The sequence below is a fragment of the Schistocerca serialis genome, chromosome 2 (assembly GCF_023864345.2).
Source record: "Schistocerca serialis cubense isolate TAMUIC-IGC-003099 chromosome 2, iqSchSeri2.2, whole genome shotgun sequence".
Classification (NCBI taxonomy): Eukaryota; Metazoa; Arthropoda; class Insecta; order Orthoptera; family Acrididae; genus Schistocerca; species Schistocerca serialis.
Genome location: NC_064639.1, coordinates 739,522,765 through 739,544,405, shown reverse-complemented (window position 1 = coordinate 739,544,405; position 21,641 = coordinate 739,522,765). Strand labels below are relative to the sequence as shown.

General features: G+C 38.1%; 1 protein-coding gene across 2 annotated transcripts in view; it reads left to right on the top strand.

Moving 5' to 3' along the window:
* The window catches only part of LOC126457939 (uncharacterized), a 422,121-nt gene that overhangs the window by 152,550 nt on the left and 247,930 nt on the right, over nucleotides 1–21,641 (top strand). For both annotated transcript variants that reach the window (XM_050094658.1, XM_050094659.1), the window contains 3 exons: nucleotides 14,034–14,161; nucleotides 14,778–14,915; nucleotides 18,584–18,727. In XM_050094658.1, the coding sequence (XP_049950615.1) occupies nucleotides 14,034–14,161; nucleotides 14,778–14,915; nucleotides 18,584–18,727 (410 nt within the window). The remainder of the gene's footprint in view (nucleotides 1–14,033; nucleotides 14,162–14,777; nucleotides 14,916–18,583; nucleotides 18,728–21,641) is intronic.

Sequence of the window (21,641 nt, the reverse complement as noted above, 5' to 3'; positions counted from 1 at the left end):
AAGTCACGGTATGGGTTGGATTTACCATATCTACCGTTATCGGGTCTTTTTTCTCTGAGAAAGTGCGTGATTCTGGTTTTGTAACTGCTACCATGACGGGTGAGAGGTACGCCGATATGTTACAGAATCGCATCATCCCCAGCCTGGCTGATAAACACCTGCTGGAACGTACGATGTTTATGCAGGATGGCGCTCCATCCCATATTGCTATACGCATGAAAGATCTCTTGCGCGCATCGTTTGGTGATGATCGTGTGCTCAGCCGCCACTTTGGTCATGCTAGGCCTCCCAGATCCTCAGACCTCAGTCCGTGCGATTATTGGCTTTGGGGTTACCTGAAGTCACAAGTGTATCGTGATCGACCGACATCTGTAGGGATGCTGAAAGACAACATCCGATGCCAATGCCTCACCATAACTCCGGACATGCTTTACAGTGCTGTTCACAACATTATTCCTTGACTACAGCTATTGTTGAGGAATGATGGTGGACATATTGAGAACATCATCTTTGCTTTGTCTTACTTTGTTATGCTAATTATTGCTATTCTGATCAGATGAAGCGCCATCTGTCAGATATTTTTTGAACTTTTGTATTTTTTTGGTTCTAATAAAACGCCATGTCATTCCAAGCATGTCTGTCAATTTCTACGTCTCTGTCTACGTTATTCCGTGGTTTATTAAGCTTTCAAATTTATACTGACTTTTTGATCATCCGGTACTTTTTGTCTTGGTATTGAAGCAGCCTATCCACAGGGTCAGTGTCAGCACTCAGACTATGATGGTTGAGCAAGGCACATCTACCACCACATGTAAATGCAGCAGCCAGTCTGGGTCACTGGTCCCACAGCCCAGCCTTCCTATCGCTGAAACACTGAAAGATGCTGAATATAATGTTGGCTTAGATAGCAAACCCCCATGGAAGACATCAGAAGTGACACAGCAGAGTGTTCCTGTTATATTGGCCTTGCCACCATCCCCTAAATCCAAGCTGGGGTTGAAGGCCAACTGGCCAAAGTGATCTTTGGACCATCCGACCTTGGTTCTGTCTGACGGATTGGACGGTGATCATGCCATCGCTGGTATGGACCCCCCCTCCCCCTCCCTACCACGAGTCACCCCATCATTGCAAAGCTACAAGGGGAAAGATAGAGGAAAACACCACTGTTTAAATGGCTTCCATACTGCAGTGGAATTTGAATGATTCCTGGGCACATGTGGAGGAACTGTGCCTATTAACTCAGGGTAGAGCAATGTCTCTCTGTACTCAAGAGACATATTTTAAATTCTCCCTCGCCCCTCAGCTATGCTGCTACATTATCCACAAGAAAGATGACCTCAGTAGAGAGAGCTAAAAGAGGAGTGGCTATTTTTGACAACAGTGCATACAACTCCTCGCTTCTCCCCCTCACAACCAACCTACAACCAGTTGCAGTATCAGTAAATGAATATCATCAGTTGACAATATGTTCACTATACCTTCTCTCGCATGAGGTGGTCTACGAAGAGGCTCTCTGTGACCACCTTACTCAGCTCCCCCAACCCTTCATCCTGTGTGATGATCTAAATGCACACAAATTGCTTCGGAGCTCTCCAATCTCCTGCCCTTGGTGTAGAGAACTTGGTAGTCTTCTCTTGTCCTCAAATGCATGCTTGTTGAACATGGGGCAAAACATACACTTAAGCACTGTGTACTGGTTGTTACCTATCTCGTTTCTTGATAACTGAGTGATTGTGGAATCTTACGCAGTATATTGTGGTAGGACCACATTCGCACCACGTGTTTGTAATTGAGAATAGTACGAGTAGTTCCAGCACAATTTCAGCAAGACTTATTTATTAGTAGCTGCTGAAAGATTACACACTGCAGATCACGTTTGTCTAGGGGTTTTCGAAGTTTTGTCTGCAAAAATAATTACTCCAACAAACATGGCCTGGGTTTTCTTCTTGTTTGAAATAAACACTACCGGATCCGAAATACTTTCAGCTAAAATTATATTTATTCGTACTTTTCGTTTAGTAACTACAACATTTTCACTATGAGCATGATCCTCTAAATGCATTATACTGTACTGGTCACATAAACACGTCCATCTCCCTCTAATACCGACAAAGAAGTGGCGACTGGCGGGCAAGACAAAATGTGCCCGGAAGTTGCAGACATTCCTGCATTCCAGATTCTTTGGTCTACTGACCTTAATAAACTCCAAAGATACATATAAATAAATACATATAAATATACAACATTTAACATCTCAAACGAATCCATTATTTATCATAAAAGAAAATATTCATAATTAAATAAATTAAACACACTTTCTGGCAACATAATGAGGTTACGTTAGCTCTTTACTGTGGGCATCGTACTTTTCGCATGAGATAAACTTTATCTCCGACAGTTAATTACATTACAATAGCCCACCAGGACTTACAAGTGTACCGTGGTCCACTTGTCAGTCCGATACAGAAATTGCATCATTGTCTTGGCTTGTATACAACTTTTTATCACAACTGTAGTAAACTGTTTATTCTTTCATCAACCATTGACTTCCTCCTTTGTCTCACAACATAAATTACATAAATACATATGTCGATTTGTTGCCCAGAAATTTACCATAAAATAATACTAAAGTTAAAACATTTTCTCATATTAGAACAAACATAGTACTAACTCCTATATCATCAGTGAGGTTGCAAAAGTATTTCAATTCAACAACTCTATTCTCTCATGAGCCTTGTAAATTATGTGATATCAAAATTAAGAGGCAAAATAAGCCAACAAAGTATCTGTGTTGTGTTATAAACAGAGCTGAATAAAAACAGTTATGGTGAGCATGATGTAAAACAAAAGCACACTTGCATATACAAGAAAATACAGTCTATTAACTATACAATTTTTTAAAGCATTATGGTCTATTTAAGTGAATGAACAAGATTTCAAAATTTATGAGATTTGCTATTCTCAAACTGTGGGGGTGAGTGACATGGCTTGTCTCCTAGCATCATCAGTAAAATAAAATCCTTTATTTATCAAGTTTACATATTTTGCAATTCATTAAATACTGTACAATTACTTAAACAAGCACATAGGAATCATGAAATCTAATCTTATAATAGAATTATGTGACAATCAGTCTAGATACAACATCGTTTTGCATGAGCTATGTTCCATGGCATAGTATGGTGACTGCATTTTTTTTTTCCTTCCTCCAGTAAAATTCTTTCCAGATAAAGGCATGTTTGTAGGCTCAGTTTGCTCTTTTCTCAATATACGGCTTCAAAGAAACAACATTCCTAAGACCAAACAGCTTTCTAGACTTGGGATATACTAATCGGTACGCATTTTGGTGGGGGTTCTCAATAATCTCAAATGGCCCAATGTAAATGTCAAAGAACTTCTTGAGTTCTGCTGTTAGTAGCTTTGATCATTTGTGGAATTTCACTAAGACATGGTCACCTACTCTGAATGTGGTAGCCTTTATTTTCCTATCATGTCCGTTTTTCCTAGCTTCACCTAGTTTCTTCATGGTTTTCTTTACTATCTCTTCATGTTCTTTCATTGATATTAAGGTACATTGTGGAAAGTCTATTAATTCAGAAATAAGATTTGCTGGTCTGAGATGAAACATAATTTCATATGGTGAAAACCCAGTAGAGCTATGCTGCAAGCTGTTCATGATATCCTCGAAGTTGTTTACATGGTCGGACCAACTAGGGTGTTTGTGACTACAATGCGTCCTACAAAGTCTCCCTATTTCTCTCATGTACCTTTCTGCTGGGTTTGAAGATGGGTTGTACACGGGTATCAAGATGTGTTTTGTGTTAGTTTTTTCCATGAATGCTTTCCAGTTTTTTGAAACAAATTGTGAACCATTATCAGATAGTATAGCTTTAGGTTTCCCTACACTCTTGAAGTAATCTCTCTCAATCTTTGTAATGATCTCTTTACTTGTAGCTTTTCGAACAGATTAAAGTTTAATTAGTTTGGAAAATACATCAACCATGACGAATATAAAACAATGGCCACCTTTGCTTTTAGGTAAAGGTCCATAAAAGTCTACAGCTACTAAATCTAGTGGCTTATCTGGAATGATGTTCTGCATTTCTCCCTGACATGTTCTGTTGCTTACTTTTACTCTTTGACATTTGTCGCATGTTGATATTTCGTTCCTCACCTTCTTTACCATGTTATAAAAGTAGATATTTTCTTGCAACTTCTTTACACATTTCTGTATTCCACAGTGACCATAACTCTCATGCGTGTACTTTATTAACTTTTCTGCCTCACACTCTGGCCAACATAGCTTCCAACTGTCAGAGTCCACATCTGTTCTTCTAAAGAGTGTTCCCTTAAAGACCTTATAGTACTTGTCAAGTTTATCATACCCTCTTTTGCCTAAACAGTCCTTAACCAATTTCCAATTAGGATCATTATTCTGTTCCCTCCTGATGTTATGGCAAAGTGTCCTTATGAGCTTTTCATCTTGGATTCCCTTCATGTATCTTATTTTAAATTCCTTTTCTTCCTCTTGATCAAACATTTCCTGATCTCCTCCTACTGGTAACCTGGATAAAGCATCAGCTACTACATTTTCTGATTCCTTAATATACACAATTTCGTAATCAAACTGTTGCATGAACATGGCCCACCTGGTTAATCTACTGTGATATAGTCTACACTCCTGCAAGTAACTTAAAGCTTTGTGGTCTGAATAGACTTTTATCTTGTGTCCTAACAGGTATGTTTTAAATTTTGTAAACGCCCAGTGTACTGCGAGTAATTCTTTTTCTGTGACAGTGTACTTTCTCTCATGTTTAAGTAACATTCTGCTGGCAAATGCAATGGTACAATGAAGATTTTTTCCATTCACAACTTTCTCCTGAAATAGTTCTGCTCCTAGTCCATAATCACTACTGTCAGTGTGGAGACAAAATGGCAAACTAAAATCTGGTCTGTGTAAAAGACTGTTCTGACAAAGTTCATTCTTCATTTTATCAAATGCTTTCTGGCACTCTTCAGACCAATTCCATGTAGCATTTTTTCTAAGTAAGTTGCTTAAACATGTTACATTAAGGCATTGTCCATTTACATATTTTCGATAGAATCCACAGAGTCCATAAAAAGACTTTAATTGTTTTCGGTTTCTAGGAGATGGAAAGTTTACGCTAGATTTTATTTTCTCAGGATCTGTACTTATCCCTTCCTTAGTAATGACATGACCTAAAAATTTGAGTTCTGACACACCAAATTTACATTTTTCCAGTTTTAATGTCATACCACCTCTTCTGAGTTTCTCACACACCTTTTTCAATAACTTCAAATGATCCTCCCAACTTTGATTTGAAACTAATATATTGTCTACATAAATTGTTAATTCTGACAAAACTTCTTGGCCAAGTACATAGTCTAGTGCCCTTATAAATTCGGCGACTGATGAGTTTAATCCGAAAGGCACTACACAATACTGGTAACATCTCCCATTGTATAAGAAAGCAGTGTACTTTCTAGAACTAATTGCAAGAGGTACTTGATGAAAACCTGAAGTTAGGTCAAGGCTTGACATAATTTGGATATTTTTAAATTTATATAACAACTCATCGATGTTCTCTGGGTGGTCAGTTTCTCTGTATAAATATTTGTTTAACTGTCTTGAATCTAGTACTAATCTGACTTGTCCATTAGGTTTATTTACAGTGACTAAGGGCTTATTATAAGGGCTTATACTCCTCTCAATGATTTCACACACTTCCATCTTTTGCAATTCTTTCTCCACTGCTACTCTTTTCGAGATTGGAATACTGTACGGTTTTGTAAAGAATGGTTCATGTGGCTTCAACTGTAAAGTACATTGGTATCCAATTACTTTACCTGGTATATTGCTAAATACATCACTATATTCCTACAAAAATAATTTCAAATCTTGTTTTAGGTTCTCAGTTAGTTCTCTAGCTTCGGCTACTTTTTCATTTACCAACTTTTCAAACTCTATCTCGTCTGTATCAAAATCTGTGACATGGCTTTCAATGTACTTACCTTCTTTTGTAACTTCAATACTGTTCACAGTCTTATTCATACAAAACACATTTGATTGAAGAAGTTTCGTAGTGATGACTTCACCACTTGGTAGAGTCATCATTAATTTCTGCCCTGCCCAATCAAATGCTGCACTTACTTTTGTTATCCAAGACATGCCTAGGATAAAATCCTCTGTGAGATCAGGAATGACGAGACACCCATGTGACCATGATACTCCTTCAATTTCAAAAGTAATAAAAGCCTGACTCCTTATTGATTTACTCTGCTTCCCGGTAGCACCTCTTATTTTAATTCCTACTACAGGTAACTCAACATAATCCTTATTAGTTTTCAGTTTTTTACTTAATGTTTCTGATATCCCAGATACTTGACTTCCTGTGTCCACTAAACACTTTCCTTTCCATGATCCTATCTGCACATCAATAAATGGACTGCTTACATCAAAGTCAAATTTTTTGTTAGTATTCTCATGTAATAAGTCATCTTCAATTTCACTAAATCCATATCCCTTTCCAGTGTCCTTACCTGTATTATTACCACCAGAGTTATATGCTGTTATTACCCTAATTGCATTTTCCTTGGCCTGATTACTATTCCTGAATATTTCATCAATCCAACTACATTCATTTGTGCTATTGTGTGTCTCTCCTTTATATTTATCTCTTAACACTTGTGCAATGTGATACATAATTCTATGCCACCATTCTGGATACAAAGTTTCACATATATCAAGTGTTACCTTTCTGAAATTTTCATCATCCTTAATGGCACTACTGTTAACCCGTAAGTTAAACAAAAATTGCTCACTATCTGACATTTCATCATCTGCTCCCCTGATGCTGTTAAGATTACCTGCTGTCAGTTCCTTCTCATTTTTCTTACATGTATCAAGATCAAATAACTCATTGACTAAAATTCTGGCATCCTTATCATTCAAATTGTCAACTGCTTTCACGTGTACCTCACTAACTTCATTACTATCCTCTTTTATATTAGTAATCCCTAAAGCTTCCAACTCCTCACTTACACCAATAAAACATCTTTCTTCACTACTATCCTCAATCTCCTTTCCTTCCCAATCAACATCACAAAAATTATCCTCTTGATCCTCTGCGCCCTTACCTTCAGTATGCAGATGCACATTTAAATCATCCTTACTAGGTGCTCTTTTCATTCCTAGCCCACCAGACTCTTCCATAAGTTCTCTAATTCCTGATACACTTGGATCATTTGAACAACTATTTTCCAGCAAGGTGCCCCTCTCAGCGCACTCATAGAATGAATCTAAGTTTAATTCTTCGCAGTTTTCTAAGCAATCTGGTTTATTTGTATGACATATATTATTTGTAACAGATACTACATTAATGGGATAACACTTCTCTTTAAAATAAATACTCATTATGTCACTGGTATCTTTCTGTTTAGTTTGACAGTTTGGGTTGGCCCTTTCCATTTGTGTATAAGTAGCTCCTACCTTGCGGACTGCCAATGGAGCCCTATTCAGTTTTTTAACTCCTGTTCAGTTCTCCCCATACCATTATGACTATTCCATTCCTTTGGGTTATTTCCAAAGTGCCTGTTACCAAATTGATTATGACTATTTCCGTATTGACCCTTGTAAGGGAAATTATGTCCTTGTGATCCCTTGAAGTTGTACTGGTGATTTCTCTGATGAGAATCACTACTTCCAAAACTGCGGGGTTCCTGTTTATCACATATATCAAGTGTTACCTTTCTGAAATTTTCATCATCCTTAATGGCACTACTGTTAACCCGTAAGTGCCCCAATTTGTATGCCCTGTCTTTTGAAAATGGTTTTGACTATGGTGTGGTGATTTACCCATTTTCTCAATAATTCTATCTAGTTTGTCAACATATTTCAAAAACTGATCAATTGTGTCATCTGGACCATAAGCTAACTCCCACTGTAGTTTACACGGTAGCCTCCTTTTAAGTGCATCAATTTGAGTGAGTTCATCAAAAGGTTTGCTTAGGTGAGTGAGTTTCCTTAACTTATTTCTGCAAAATTGCTTCATGCTACCATATTCATGTTTATAAACAGGTCCATTCAAAAATTCGCTTTTTATTCTTGCTTGTTCTGTCTCTGACCAGAATTTACTTAAGAACCTCTCCTCAAACTCTGCAAAAGCCATTCCCTCCGTACAATAATGATTAGTCCATGACAATGCTTCACCTTCTAGAAATCGTTTCACAAATTTAATTTTCTAATTATCATTCATATTTGGAAAAAAGTTATCTTTGCAATGCTGCAGGAAATCTACCGGATGCATACTGCTCTCATCTGAAAAGTTTTTTACTGGAATGTTGCACCACAAAGTGCCAATATTGTTCGGCAAACTATTGGTGACCATATTGCTACTAACATTTTCAAGTTTCTTAGTGATGTCATTAATACTACTTTCTAAACTCTTGACTTCATTTTTGTTTATCTGATTATTTACATCTATTTTTTCAGTAATAATTCCTATCTCTTGTTCAAATTTGCTTTCTACTTTAACAATTTTATCGTCTACAAGAGAAATACGATCAGATACTGTTTCTTCTACATGTTTGATATCTGAATGCGCAACTTTAAACGCATTATGGATTTTCTCTCTACCTGTATTAACTTCAGTTTTCAGATTTTTTACTTTTGCATCTACATTTTTGACTTTTCTCCCGACGTAATTGACCTTACCCGTGATCTTAACCATATTATGACTCAAACTGGAAATTTTTGCTTCTACTTTTTGAAAGTGATCGTCATTTTTCTTTTCATATTCTTTGAACTGTTTTTCAAATTTATCACTCATGAGCTTAAGAGTCGGGTCTAACTGAGCAGTGTTTTTTTGCTCCATTTGATCCAAATGAATCTCATTAGCATCGAGTCTGTCTTTAATATTTCCTAACCACTGTCCCTTTTGTCTGTTAGTGTCATCTATTGCCTTAAATTTTCCCTCCATATAATTCATTATTTTTGATAACATGTCTTTAACTTCATTCTGTCTTTCCGTACGAGTTTCAACTTTGTCTACAGGATTCGGACTATTACTGTTGCATTCACTTTTGTATGATAAATTTACATCTGTACTAGCGTTGGCGACACCGTCGTCAATACTTTCCTCTTTCACAATAGTCATCTTTTTACACAGGAATAAACAAAACACAACAAATTTATCTTTTCTAAAGGATACTAAACTATCTTACTCACAGGTTACTGATTTTCTTATCTTATAACGTCTTCTTTGTTGATTGGTGCATGATGGAATACACAACACTCAAACACTACACTTATATGAATATTGCTTTTTTTGTTGCACAACACTTTACACTTTTTTCTTCTTTCTTGACTTATTGTGCCGTTATTCTTGCTCCAGTAACTGCATTCCGATGTCTTGAAGGTATCAGCATACGACTTCCTTTGTCTTGAAGGTATCAGCATACGACTTCCTTGAACATTTTCATCCAGGATGTACGAATTCTGTCGTTTTCTTCGCAATCTCGGTGGTAGTTTATTTCGGTAACATTTTCAATAATCCCGGACGAGCCCCCATATTGTACTGGTTGTTACCTATCTCGTTTCTTGATAACTGAATGATTGTGGAATCTTACGCAGTATATTGTGGTAGGACCACATTCGCACCACGTGTTTGTAATTGAGAATAGTACGAGTAGTTCCAATACAATTTCAGCAAGACTTATTTATTAGTAGCTGCTGAAAGATTACACACTGCAGATCATGTTTGTCTAGGGGTTTTCGAAGTTTTGTCTGCAAAAATAATTACTCCAACAAGCATGGCCTGGGTTTTCTTCTTGTTTGAAATAAACACTACCGGATCCGAAATACTTTCAGCTAAAATTATATTTATTCGTACTTTTTGTTTAGTAACTACAACATTTTCACTATGAACATTGATACTCTAAATGCATTATACTGTACTGGTCACATAAACACGTCCATCTCCCTCTAATACCGACGAAGAAGTGGCGACTGGCAGGCAAGCCAAAATGTGCCCGGAAGTTGCAGACATTCCTGCATTCCAGATTCTTTGGTCTACTGACCTTAATAAACTCCAAAGATACATATAAATAAATAAATATAAATATACAACATTTAACATCTCAAACGAATCCATTATTTATCATAAAAGAAAATATTCATAATTAAATAAATTAAACACACTTTTTGGCAACATAATGAGGTTACGTTAGCTCTTTACTGTGGGCATCGTACTTTTCGCGTGAGATATACTTTATATCCAACAGTTAATTACATTACAACTGCTTCAGGGTCATTCAGTGCCGTCAGTCTCTTGCTGTATTCTCTAGCCCTCGCACACAATGCTCAGTGGGGAGCGGTTGATGACTTATATGCAAGTGACCTCTTCCCATGTGGATTCACCTGCTGGAAAGAGTGGTGCCTGAAAGATATCCCCCACAGTGAATGCTTCATAGAGCAGACTGGACACTTTACAGCCAACTCGTTGTGTTTGAATATGACAGTGTCAAGAATGGATGGATCATATTACCCAAATGATCCACCACTCTGCTGAAGCTTCCATTCTGCAGTCTTTAGACCAGCTGGAAAGGCAAGTTGTGCCTTGGTGGAGCAAACAATGCCACATTGCAATCTGGTCCAGGCGGGCAGCTCTGTCAGTTCAAGTGATGGCCAACTGAAGATAACCTTGCAGCCTTTTGGGTAGTGAGGGTAAAATGTCGCCGAATTATTAGGGAGAGCAAAAGGAAATCATAACAATCCATTATCGTGTGTTACAGCACCTTACAGAGTGCAGCACAGAATTTCTCTTTGTGCTTTGTAGTGTCATTTGGGTGTCAGGTCACTTTAGCGATTGGCAAGAGGCAACCCGGGAAAGACCACACATGCCCGAATAGTTATCGTAGTGTTGCCCTTGATAGCTTTGTGGGGAAGACGATGCGGTGGATGGTCAACTGCCACCTTGGCTGGATCTTAAAATACAGGCAGCTCCTTAGTCACTTTCATTGTGGGTTCTGGAGGTATTGCTCCACCTTTGATAACCTGGGCTTCCTGGAGGTGGCTGTACAACAAACTTTCCTGTCACTGGCATCACCTTCTGGCTATGTTTTTTGACATCAAGAAGGCTTGTGATAATACTTGGAGGCATCTTATCCTCAAACAGCTCCACAAATGGAGTTTTCATGGATGTCTTCCCATTTTTATTTGGCCCTTCCTCTTGCCACAGTGTTTGTTTTGGGCAGGAGAATGGTGTCCCTCATGGTAGTGTTTTAAACATGACTGTCTTTGCCATAGCTATTAATAGTATTACATCAGTAGTTAAATATCCTATCCAGTATTCCTTGATTTCTAAGTGTCTTTTGTTTCTTTTCCAGCCTTGCAATGACAACACACCAATTGCATCTAACTTTCAACAGTTTGAGGAATGGGCAGAGAAGATGGGCTTTAAGTTTTCAACCAAGACATCTTTGTGCATTCCTTGTAACTGTTCACGTTCTGTTTTAAGCCTCCCTCATTTGAAGAGGAGGGATGCTGTTCTTAAGTTTAAAGATGCAGTGAGGTTTGTGGGCTGCACGTTTGACTTGAAATTTACATGGTTGCCACACCTTAGTAGCACTGAGTACTTTAAAATGTGTTAGCCAGAATTCATGGAGGGCAGGCAGGACTTGTTTGCTCAGATTTTACAGGGTTTTCGCGTGATCTTGGCCTGATTCCAGGGGCACAGTGTATGGGTCTGCAAGACCAACTTATTTAAAGATATTGGACATGGTGCAACATGAAGGGATTTGCCTAGCTATAGTGGCTTTCCGAATGAGCCACATGTTGAGCCTCTGTGCTGAGGCTGCTGAGCCGCCACTTCACATCAAATGATAGCTGCTCATTGTGTGATATGCATATAAAATGCTGTCCACACTATGCACATCTGCATCTGGACTCCCAGTTTCATGTTTCAATCTCTGTTTTTTTTTAACATTTTAGATAGGCATCACAGTTTAACAATTGTGGCGCCTGAGAAGACAAGTCCCTTGGCTGTTCCGTTGCCTTCCCTGAATATCTTCAGGACTTGCCTTCCCCATAGGCATATAGTATTTTCTGTAGAACTCCATGCGATCCTGAAGGCACTGGAGCAGATGAGGTGTCTCCAGGGCAGACAGTTTCTCATCTGCTCCAATTCCCTTGTTGTACTACAATTGTTACGCCACATGTACCCAGCAGAGAAACTGTTGCAGCTCATACATAACTAACTGTACTTCCTGCAGCTGCGGGAGAAGAAGGTGTCATTCTGCTGGGTACCAGGACTCATGGGAATTTGGGGAAATGAACAGGCCAACAAAGCCATGAAGGAAGCCTTCTGGGAACATACCATTACGGAATATGCCATTTCTTCACAGGCTGTCATTTTGCTGGTGGATCACAGAGCCATGCAGTTATGGGAGGGGCAGTGATAGACAATAAGCTATGGTTACGAAGTCAACTTCTTGGCCATTGGGAGCCTCATGCCAGTCATTCCAGCATGATGAGGTGGCCTTGACCTCCCTCTGCATTGAGAAAACTGTCCCCTCACACATGGCTTTTTATTGAAGCGAGAGGGGTGTCTCCCCCCCTGTCTGTGATGCCTGTGGTGTGCAAATCAGTGTACGCTATATCTTAATTGAATAATGTATTTTGTTTTGTGACGAGCAGGTAGAAGCAAATTTAGGTTGGGACTTGCCCTCTATTTTATCTGGTGACGAGATGAGTAGGGTGAAACTTTTAAAATTTTGTGATGTGTCTGGACTCTGGCCTAAGCTTTTAGACTGGAGATTTTACTGTGTTACAAAGTGGCCGGATTACACCCTTATTTCCAGCAGTCAGCCAGCTGCAGGTGTCTACTGTCTTCTTTTAATACTTTCCACTGCATTTTCCCTTTTTTATCTTGTGATTTTTGTTGCTTTGTGTGTGTGAGTGTATCCAGTTTTTCAAGACTTCCTGTATGTTTTTATTTGCACTCCTGATTTTAGTCATTCTATCAACAATGTAGGAAAAGATAGATTATGAAGATGACATGTTAAGTTGCAGCCAGGCACAGTTAAAAGACACTGTGGTCTGTGGCTGAAAGCTTATGTGTAAGTATCTTTATAATTGTGCCTGTCTGCAACTTAACATGTCATCTTTATGGTAAGTAGCAATCTGTCTGTTCCTACATTGTTGATATTCCAATCTGGAGTTTCCATTGTTTGATTTATTCAGTTTATGGTATTCCTCCACACTTGTCCCATTGTATTTTATTGTGGGGGCTAAAGATGTTGCTGTTATGGGCCCTCAGAACTTCATCTTCATCACCACCACCATAATCATCATCACACTAAGAGAAATGTTAGTATACTAGTACAATGGGAAGGCAGAGGAATCAGAATGAGAAAAGTGACACACAAAGTAAAGAAAAATCTAGCAGAGATTGCAGCAAGGGAGTTGTGGTAATGAAGAGTTTATTGGAGGGATAGTTGTCATTTATAAAAATAAGAAAAGCTTACATTAGAGGAGAAAATTTGAGTGACACTGCCTGTGAACTAGCCTCTAAAGTCAACTACATAATGCTGAGAAGCATACTGTGCAGCTAGGTAGACCAGTTGTAAATACACTTGTGGCTTTCATGGCGAAATGAACCCTGAGCAGGATATTATGTAGATAGGGTGCTTGGCAGAATACCACTTTGGGATGCATGATTAGATGCATGGTGTTGAGTGGATGTGAGAGATATGTTTTCCACCTGTGGCTTCCAGAGAGATATGACCCATTTCATGTCATTTGTATCCCAGGAACAGTCTACTGCTCTCCTCTACAAACCCATGTAGTGGTGTGAATTAGATATTAAATTATGATTTTAAAAGTATACTTCCCTCTCTCATCTGCTTGTTTCACTGTTGAAGAGGAAGTCAATCAAAAACCAAAGAAAATTAAGAGTCTCAACGAAAATTGAGAAATGGCTGCTACAGCAAAATGTTTACTTTCATTGTTTCAGCTGCATTATGGCGCTGCTTGAGTGAACCTTCACTACTTCAAGCCCTTATATGTCGACCAATACAAGCGGGCCACCATCTGCAATTTGTTAATACACATTTGCCATACCTGGGAGAAGAAGTGTTGGAGGTAAAAATAAAAGAAAATCCTACTGGCCATTATGCACCAGCAAACTATAGCTCTTTCCAAATAGTGTTGATCTTTCAGATTGAACAAAAATACTGCAAATATTATCTCTTTTATCATGTATGCCATTTTTGAAGGTCAGAAATATTTCACAATATTTGAATATCAAAAATATTTTAAGCTTTTGAATTATTTAATGCAAAGAGAAGGCACAGAATTAAGATTTAACATTAATTAAATATTCCTCTAAAGCTCCAAATGAGTGGTCTTGGCTTTATTGAGGCATTAATGAAGTGCATGAGCTTTAAACAGAAATTCTAAGTAAGATATAAACAGAATAAAATTCAAATGCAAGAAAACATAGGACATAATCGAGGGCTGAAATGAAAATAAGTGTGTGTGTGTGTGTGTGTGTGTGTGTGTGTGTGTGTGTGTGTGTGTCCACACACCCGCGCATGTGTGTGCGTGCGTGAGAGAGAGAGAGAGAGAGAGAGAGAGAGAGTGAGTGGGTTTAGGAAAGGGGGAGGTAATAGAGGAAGACAGAGAATGGAAAATAAACTCTCAAATGTTTCTTTTATTATGCTATGACAAATTGTGATGGAGTATTGTTATTTTATAGAGATTGGCTGCATTATATGATCCGTCATCACCCGTACTTTGGCCTGCTGTGACTCGACTACTATTATCCAGACAACATAAAAATTCTTGCAGCAGTTCCTACTCAGCTCAGGAATCGTTTGACATCACAGACAGTAATGTGAGTAACAGCTCCTATTTATTTCTACAATCAAGTAAAAATTAATAGTGAATACCTGTTGGTCTAAATGTTACTCAGTATTTCCTCAGTGTATCTGCACTGTGTATGTACTGTGATTGATCATTCGTCAGGTTTCTATATCTGGAATTAAAAGCTTAATTTTATTTTTCACACTGTTCAAGCCCTGTACTACAGATTATTTTGTATGCATTCCTCATGAATAAAGTGCAGTAAAATGCAGATACAAGAATGTTTTCTTTATTGAGTGTAACATTTTTCCTTTAAAGTAATGGGAGAATCCGTTGACATTATATTACATTCCTGATGTTTCCCGTCAATTCAACACTGTTTGTGTACAGTACTTCGTAATTTGTAGTACTATGAATGTGTTTGCAAACTTTTTTTTTTCCCTACTGGAACACGAACAGGCTGTATGCAGTAGCACTTATTTAATTATACTGTTTATTGAAACTATACTTGTGTTAGGTGCTCAGGAGACAAGTCATATATTTTGGCATGAGACCAGTGACATAAAAAAATATCATGTTGACATAGTAATGCTGTGAAGAACTTTATTTTTTTGTGTACTTTTAGTAAACCACTATGAAGATTGCCCACAAAGGACCTTAATTTTGCCATCAGAAATGACTATGTAGTGTAGAATGAAATAAGTGAAAACATTTTTTGTTTTGTAGGAAAGTATGCTGTTTCCTGTTTTATACAAAACATCTTCTAATACACTACCTAATCAAAAGTATCTGGGCTTCCCTGTGTAATGTGAAATTAACCACTAAATGTCATGAGAGGTAGCCCCACCAGTAAGAAATGAGTGTGTTGTCCGTAGAGAAGCAGTAACATCATAATGGATTGGTCAGGAGAGCTCAGTGACTTTAAATGTGGACTAGTCGTTGGAAGTCACCTGAGTAACAAATCCATCAAGGTGATTTGAACCCTCATAGAGCTGCCGAAGTTGACTGTTGGCGATGTGACTGTGTGAAGTGGAAATGCGGAAGAACAACTACAGCTAAACCAAGGCCACGGAGGCCTCATGTATTGACAGACTGGAGGTGTTGAGCTTTGCAGAGGGTGGTTGTAAGATATTACATGAATTTAGCAAAAAGAATCACTCATGAGTTACAAAGTGCTACAAGCAGTCCTAGTAGCAATGACTGCAAGTAGGCAGTTGAAAAAAAGGGGGTACAATGGTCGAGCGGCTCCTTATAAGCCATGATAGTCGGTGCTAATAGACTCATGAGATGAGATGGTATAAAGAGCAGTGGTACTGGACAGTGGATGACTGGAAATCATGGATTTAGAGTTACAATCTGCGCTATATATTGTGGCATTCGGTGAATGCCTTGAGAACATTGTGTCATTACCTTTAATGCCAACAGTGAAGTACAGAGGAAGTTGAGTTACAGTATGGGGGTGCTTTTTATGGTTAGGATGTGACCTCTTATTGCACTGTGCCCACCTTACTTCACTTAAGAAAATGCTAAATGCAGGAGGGCATGAACACGTTTTACAGCATAGTGTACTGCATGCAGAGAGGCAGAGTTTGGAGACAGTGATTGTTTGTAACAGCACGACAATGCACTCTGTTTTAAGGGAACATCTGCAGAGCCAACCCTCCCCTGTACTATTGTATAAAACAATCGGAAACAAAAATTCAGAGCAAGTACACTTTTCTAGCTTGTATCGTTAAGTAGGTGCATCTAATAAATAAGTCAGAAGGAAAGTCGCTCAATTCCTCCTCCTTGTTGCTGCTTGTTGAATTTGTGGCTCATTGAAGGTCATGGCACGTAGAAATATCCATTGTTATGCCGAGGCTGTAAGATCAGGTTTAGACGTTAAATCTGAACACTACTGGTTTCTGTTTGTTTCGTCTGATGTTTTATTTTCTTCACATCGTGTACAGTACTTTTTTATTTCCACATATGCTCATTGCTAACAAAATATTTCGGCCATTACCAATACCCAACTTGACAGTTCCTCAACTCACACCAACTTCCTCCAACAACCACTTACACAGCTCAACAAGAAGAAAGATGTTGCGAGAAATAGCAGCGTATTGAGTTTACACAATTTTGGTTTTACATAAAGAGATGTTAATACACAGTAAGTTCTTTTACAAATATTGTCAAGTTATTACTCAGAATAAATTACAGAACGACAATGTAATTTCAAATGTGACTACAATTTTGAATTAAATTGGAAATATGAAAAATAATCATTTTCTAAAAATAAATCTGATTTAGCTTCATGCTTTATTTCTGTTTATCAAATTTAAGATGATTCTGATTACAGCATAAAGAGTATGGTAAATGTAGAGCTACAGTTTGTCTCATTGTATTGTATTGTGGACTCATTTGTACTGGATTCTCCAAAAGTCGTCAAAAAAGAGGTGCACTTACCAGTTGCATTACACTGTGAGGCAATGGTGTGCAGACAATAACATTCCTGAAATGCCCTGGTCTGCCCAGAATTGTAACCTGAACCTAGTGGAGCACCTTTGGAACGAGTTAGAACACCAGCCTCACCTCAGACCCTAATGTCCAACATCACTTCCTTCTCTAGTTTCAGCTCTTGAAGAAAAATGGACTGCCTATCTTGCCCAGACATTCAGACACCTCTGCCCACAGCAGAGTTCAAGCTATTGTAAAAGTGAAGGATGGAGACACACCATTATCAGTGTTGGCTATTATGTGTCCAGATACTTTTGATCAGATGATGTATATGGTACTATATTATTGGAAATTCTTTAGTGGAATATAAAGAATGGAAGAAGTAAAGGTAACAGCTTGCTGTATAGTTGAGGTATTTAGTGGTTGATAGGCACATAAACAAGACTGAAAACATTGCTGGGCTTTTGAATGCTGACCTTCTTCTACATCTACATCTATACTCTGCAAACCACTGTGAAGTGTGTGACAGAGGGTATGTCCCATTGTACGAGTTACTAGGGCAGGTTTCTACTTATTCCATTTATGTATGGGGTGTGGGAAGAATGATTGTTTGAATGTCTCTGTGTGTGCTGTAATTATTCTAATCTTATCCTCATGATCCCAGTGGCTAATTAGCTCTGAACGTGGACATTGTCCAAAATCTTAGCAGTGTCTTCAGTTTGTGTGCCTCTAGACCACTCAGCAACTCAACTACGTGGTGTGCTGTTACCCTTAACTCCTACCTTTATTTATTTATAAGTTAATACTCAATGTAACATTTTCAGACACTAACAGACACCTAATTTATTTTATGGACTGGAGATATACATATTAGCCATCAGCCTAACAGCCTTTAATAACTGTTGTACAGTATGTTTCCTATGCATGAGACGTATTCAGTAACTAGCATCCATCCATTCATATATACATAACCAGCTTATTAACATGAGACGTAATAATATATTTTGCCTACCGTAATAACAAATAGGATTGATCATGTTTAGTATGAAATAATAATTTGATTTGATTTTTTTGTGTTATGGTAATACAATTTAAAGTTTGTGTACCAGGCTCATAGGCTCGCATCTTGATTATGAGATACATCAGCAAGATTCGTAGTGTGTGTTTGTGTGTTTGTGTGTGTGTGTGTGTGTGTGTGTGTGTGTGTGTGTTTGTTTGTTTTATTGTGAAGGACAGATACTACTATTTCATGATTCATTACAGGAAGATCACAGCATACCAATACAGAAGATGATAACTGTATTTTTGATCATATTATTATACCTTGCGAAGCAACGAAACAAACATCATGTGTATTTGCCAGAGCTGATGGAGAGAATATCTCTGCATAAGGATCAGCAAACAGAGGTATGAGATTTGTAAACATCTTTTACAAAGTATGAACTATTCCCTTGGCCGTCAGTGAAGATTAATATTATACATATTTTTGTGTATTTCTATTGGTTGTCTTTGCAATTTCTTGTATTGCAGGTGGTCATTGTTGAAAGTTTTGCATCTGATCCTTTGTCCATGTGTGGATGGAGATTGAGATAAATGAAAGGGGTGATGGTAACAAGAGTGATGAGGAAGTTAGGTGATGGGGAGGGAAAGTGCTCAGATGATGTGCAGATAGAGAAGGGAACTACAGGATGAAAAAAAGCCTGGAAATGGGGGGGGGGGGGGGGGGGGAGGAGGGGGGGAGGTGGTGAATAGAAAAGCATAAAGTACATGAGAAGAAAGTAGATATGTAGCGTGGGAGCACTGCTATCCACTGAGTCTTTCTGTTCCACACAAAATGGTGTTGATACTGTCTTTCTTTACATCTGCATACTATTTCTCCTCTTTCATCTGAAACATACAGCTCAACACTAGTATTCAGTTCTTTTTCAAAGAATCCTGGACAAATCCCACAATGGTAATCATGGCTTGTTGAAAGAAAGCTTTTAGAAATAATGGTGTCTGAGAAGTATGGCCCAAGATTTATAATTTGAAAAGGACACTGTTAGTTGACTCATATGCCTCATTCTATTTCTTTCCTTCTTGACTCACATACCATGGATTTCATATTTTCACAATAACTTGAAATTTTCTACTTTTTCACAATAGACAGCCATAATAATAATATCTTCTCATTGTTTCACTACATAGCAATTTAATTTTAGTCTGTTTTATTATAGTGTTGTGTAAATACAGCTTCAGGTTTTCAGATATCAAAATTCATGAAAAAAAAGCTTGTGTTTTACTGCACAGCTATGGATGACTGACTCTGAGAATGACTACATATGACCCGCTGTATGAAGTGCCAGGTACAAATTCTACTGGTTGAAGCTGAAAGAAGAACTGCTCTGGTGTATTTCCAAAACAAAAGATATTCGTACAAAACAACTAAATTAGTAACTGCTTGCAAACAACTTAGACTACCAGTTATGATCTGAGAACTTCAAATGCAAATTACAGACTGACCAAAATGACAATAAACTACAATGTGTTTCAGAACAGTTACGTCTCAAAATTGTGTTCCTGTTTATATATGACATAATACACCCTAAGACAAAAACAAACAAACACCATGAAGGAATTATCCGAAGAGGACAAAAATCAATAGATATAAATTACATGTACAGACAGACAAGTGATTACAGTTTCAGAAAAATTGGTTGATATATTTAAGGGAAGAGCTTCAGAAATTGGGCAAGTGAAAATGAGTTGGTCAACCTCTGGCCATTATGCAAACAGTTATTCAGTTTGTCATTGATTGATTGGGTTGTTGGATGTCTTCCTGAGCGATATCATGCCGAATTCAGTCAGTTGGCACATTAGATTATCAAAATCACAAGCAGGTTGGAAGCCCATGCTTGTAATGCTCAAAACACTCTCTATTGGTGACAAACTGGTAACATTGCTGACCAAGGTAGGGTTTGGCAAACATGAAGACATGCAGTAGAAACTCTCGCTGTCTGCCAGCAGGCATTGTCTTGCTGAAATGTATGCCATTGATGTCTTGCCGTGAAGGACAAGAAAATGAGAATAGGATATCATTGATATACCACTGTGCTGGAAGGGTGCCACAGGTGATAACCAAAGGAGTCATGCTATGAAATGAAATGGGAACCCAGACTATCACTCGTAGTTGTGCTGTATGACAGACGGCGGTCAGGTTAGAATCGCACCACTGTCCGGGGCATCTTCAGACACATCTTTGCTGGTCATAAGGGTTCATTTTGAAAGGGGACTCACCACGAAGACAATTCTACTCCAGTAAATGAGATTCCAGGCTGAAGAAGTGTCTGCAGACACCCTGGATAGGGCTGGGATACCAACCTGACTGTTGCCTGCTCTAGAGCCTGACGATCAGGAGCGCCATTTCTATTCATAGCAAAGCCCCTTCAGTTGTCATTTGCAGCACCCTTAGGGCACAGTAGTGTATTGGCAATATCCTATGCCTCGTTTTGTTCCATTCAAGGCAAGTCATTATGGGCTTACACTTCAGCATGATAATGCCTTTCTGCACATGGTGAGAGTTTGTGCTGCATGTCTTCATGCTTGCCAGATCCCACCTTGGCTAGCAAGACCACTGGATCTCTCCACAGTTGAGAATGTTTGTAGAGTTGTCAACAGGGCCCTCAAATCTGTAATGTATTTAGGATGGAGGAGTAAGGAAAGATGTTTTTTTTTCTTTTTTGATAATAAACTTTATAATTTTGCAACGACTTACGGTAAACTGTACATAGCAATAGGAACTGGGAAATCATAATACCTATTAGGTCATAAATGAATGTTGAAGATTGGGCTAATTCAATTTTTTAAATTACTTTCTTCTGTATAAGCTATTGCTGGAGCATGTTGAATGAATCCACCATGTTAATGCTCTGTAATAAAAACTCCACTTTTAAAATGAAAATATAAGAGTTTATGAGCACAAAAGTTGTTCGGATAATTTCTTTATCAACCCAAAATGAGAAAAGGATTGATAGTATACAGAATTCGCAACACAACGAGGTGAAAAAGGCAATCACTAAATCTGTGTAGGAAAAATGCAAGATTTGTTTTTGCCAGACCACAATTAATTTGCAGAGACTGGAAGACTGCACAGTAAAGAACTAAAATGACAATCTTAAATTTTTCCAGAAAAATCAGCACCTAATATTGCTCAGAAAGAACAATACATACAAATATTAATACTGTATAAAAATCTTTGTAGAATATTTTCCATACTTCTTTCAGTTTCTGTAAGGGATGCCACAATACTTAACTTAATTGGTAAATAGTGCAACTTCAACAT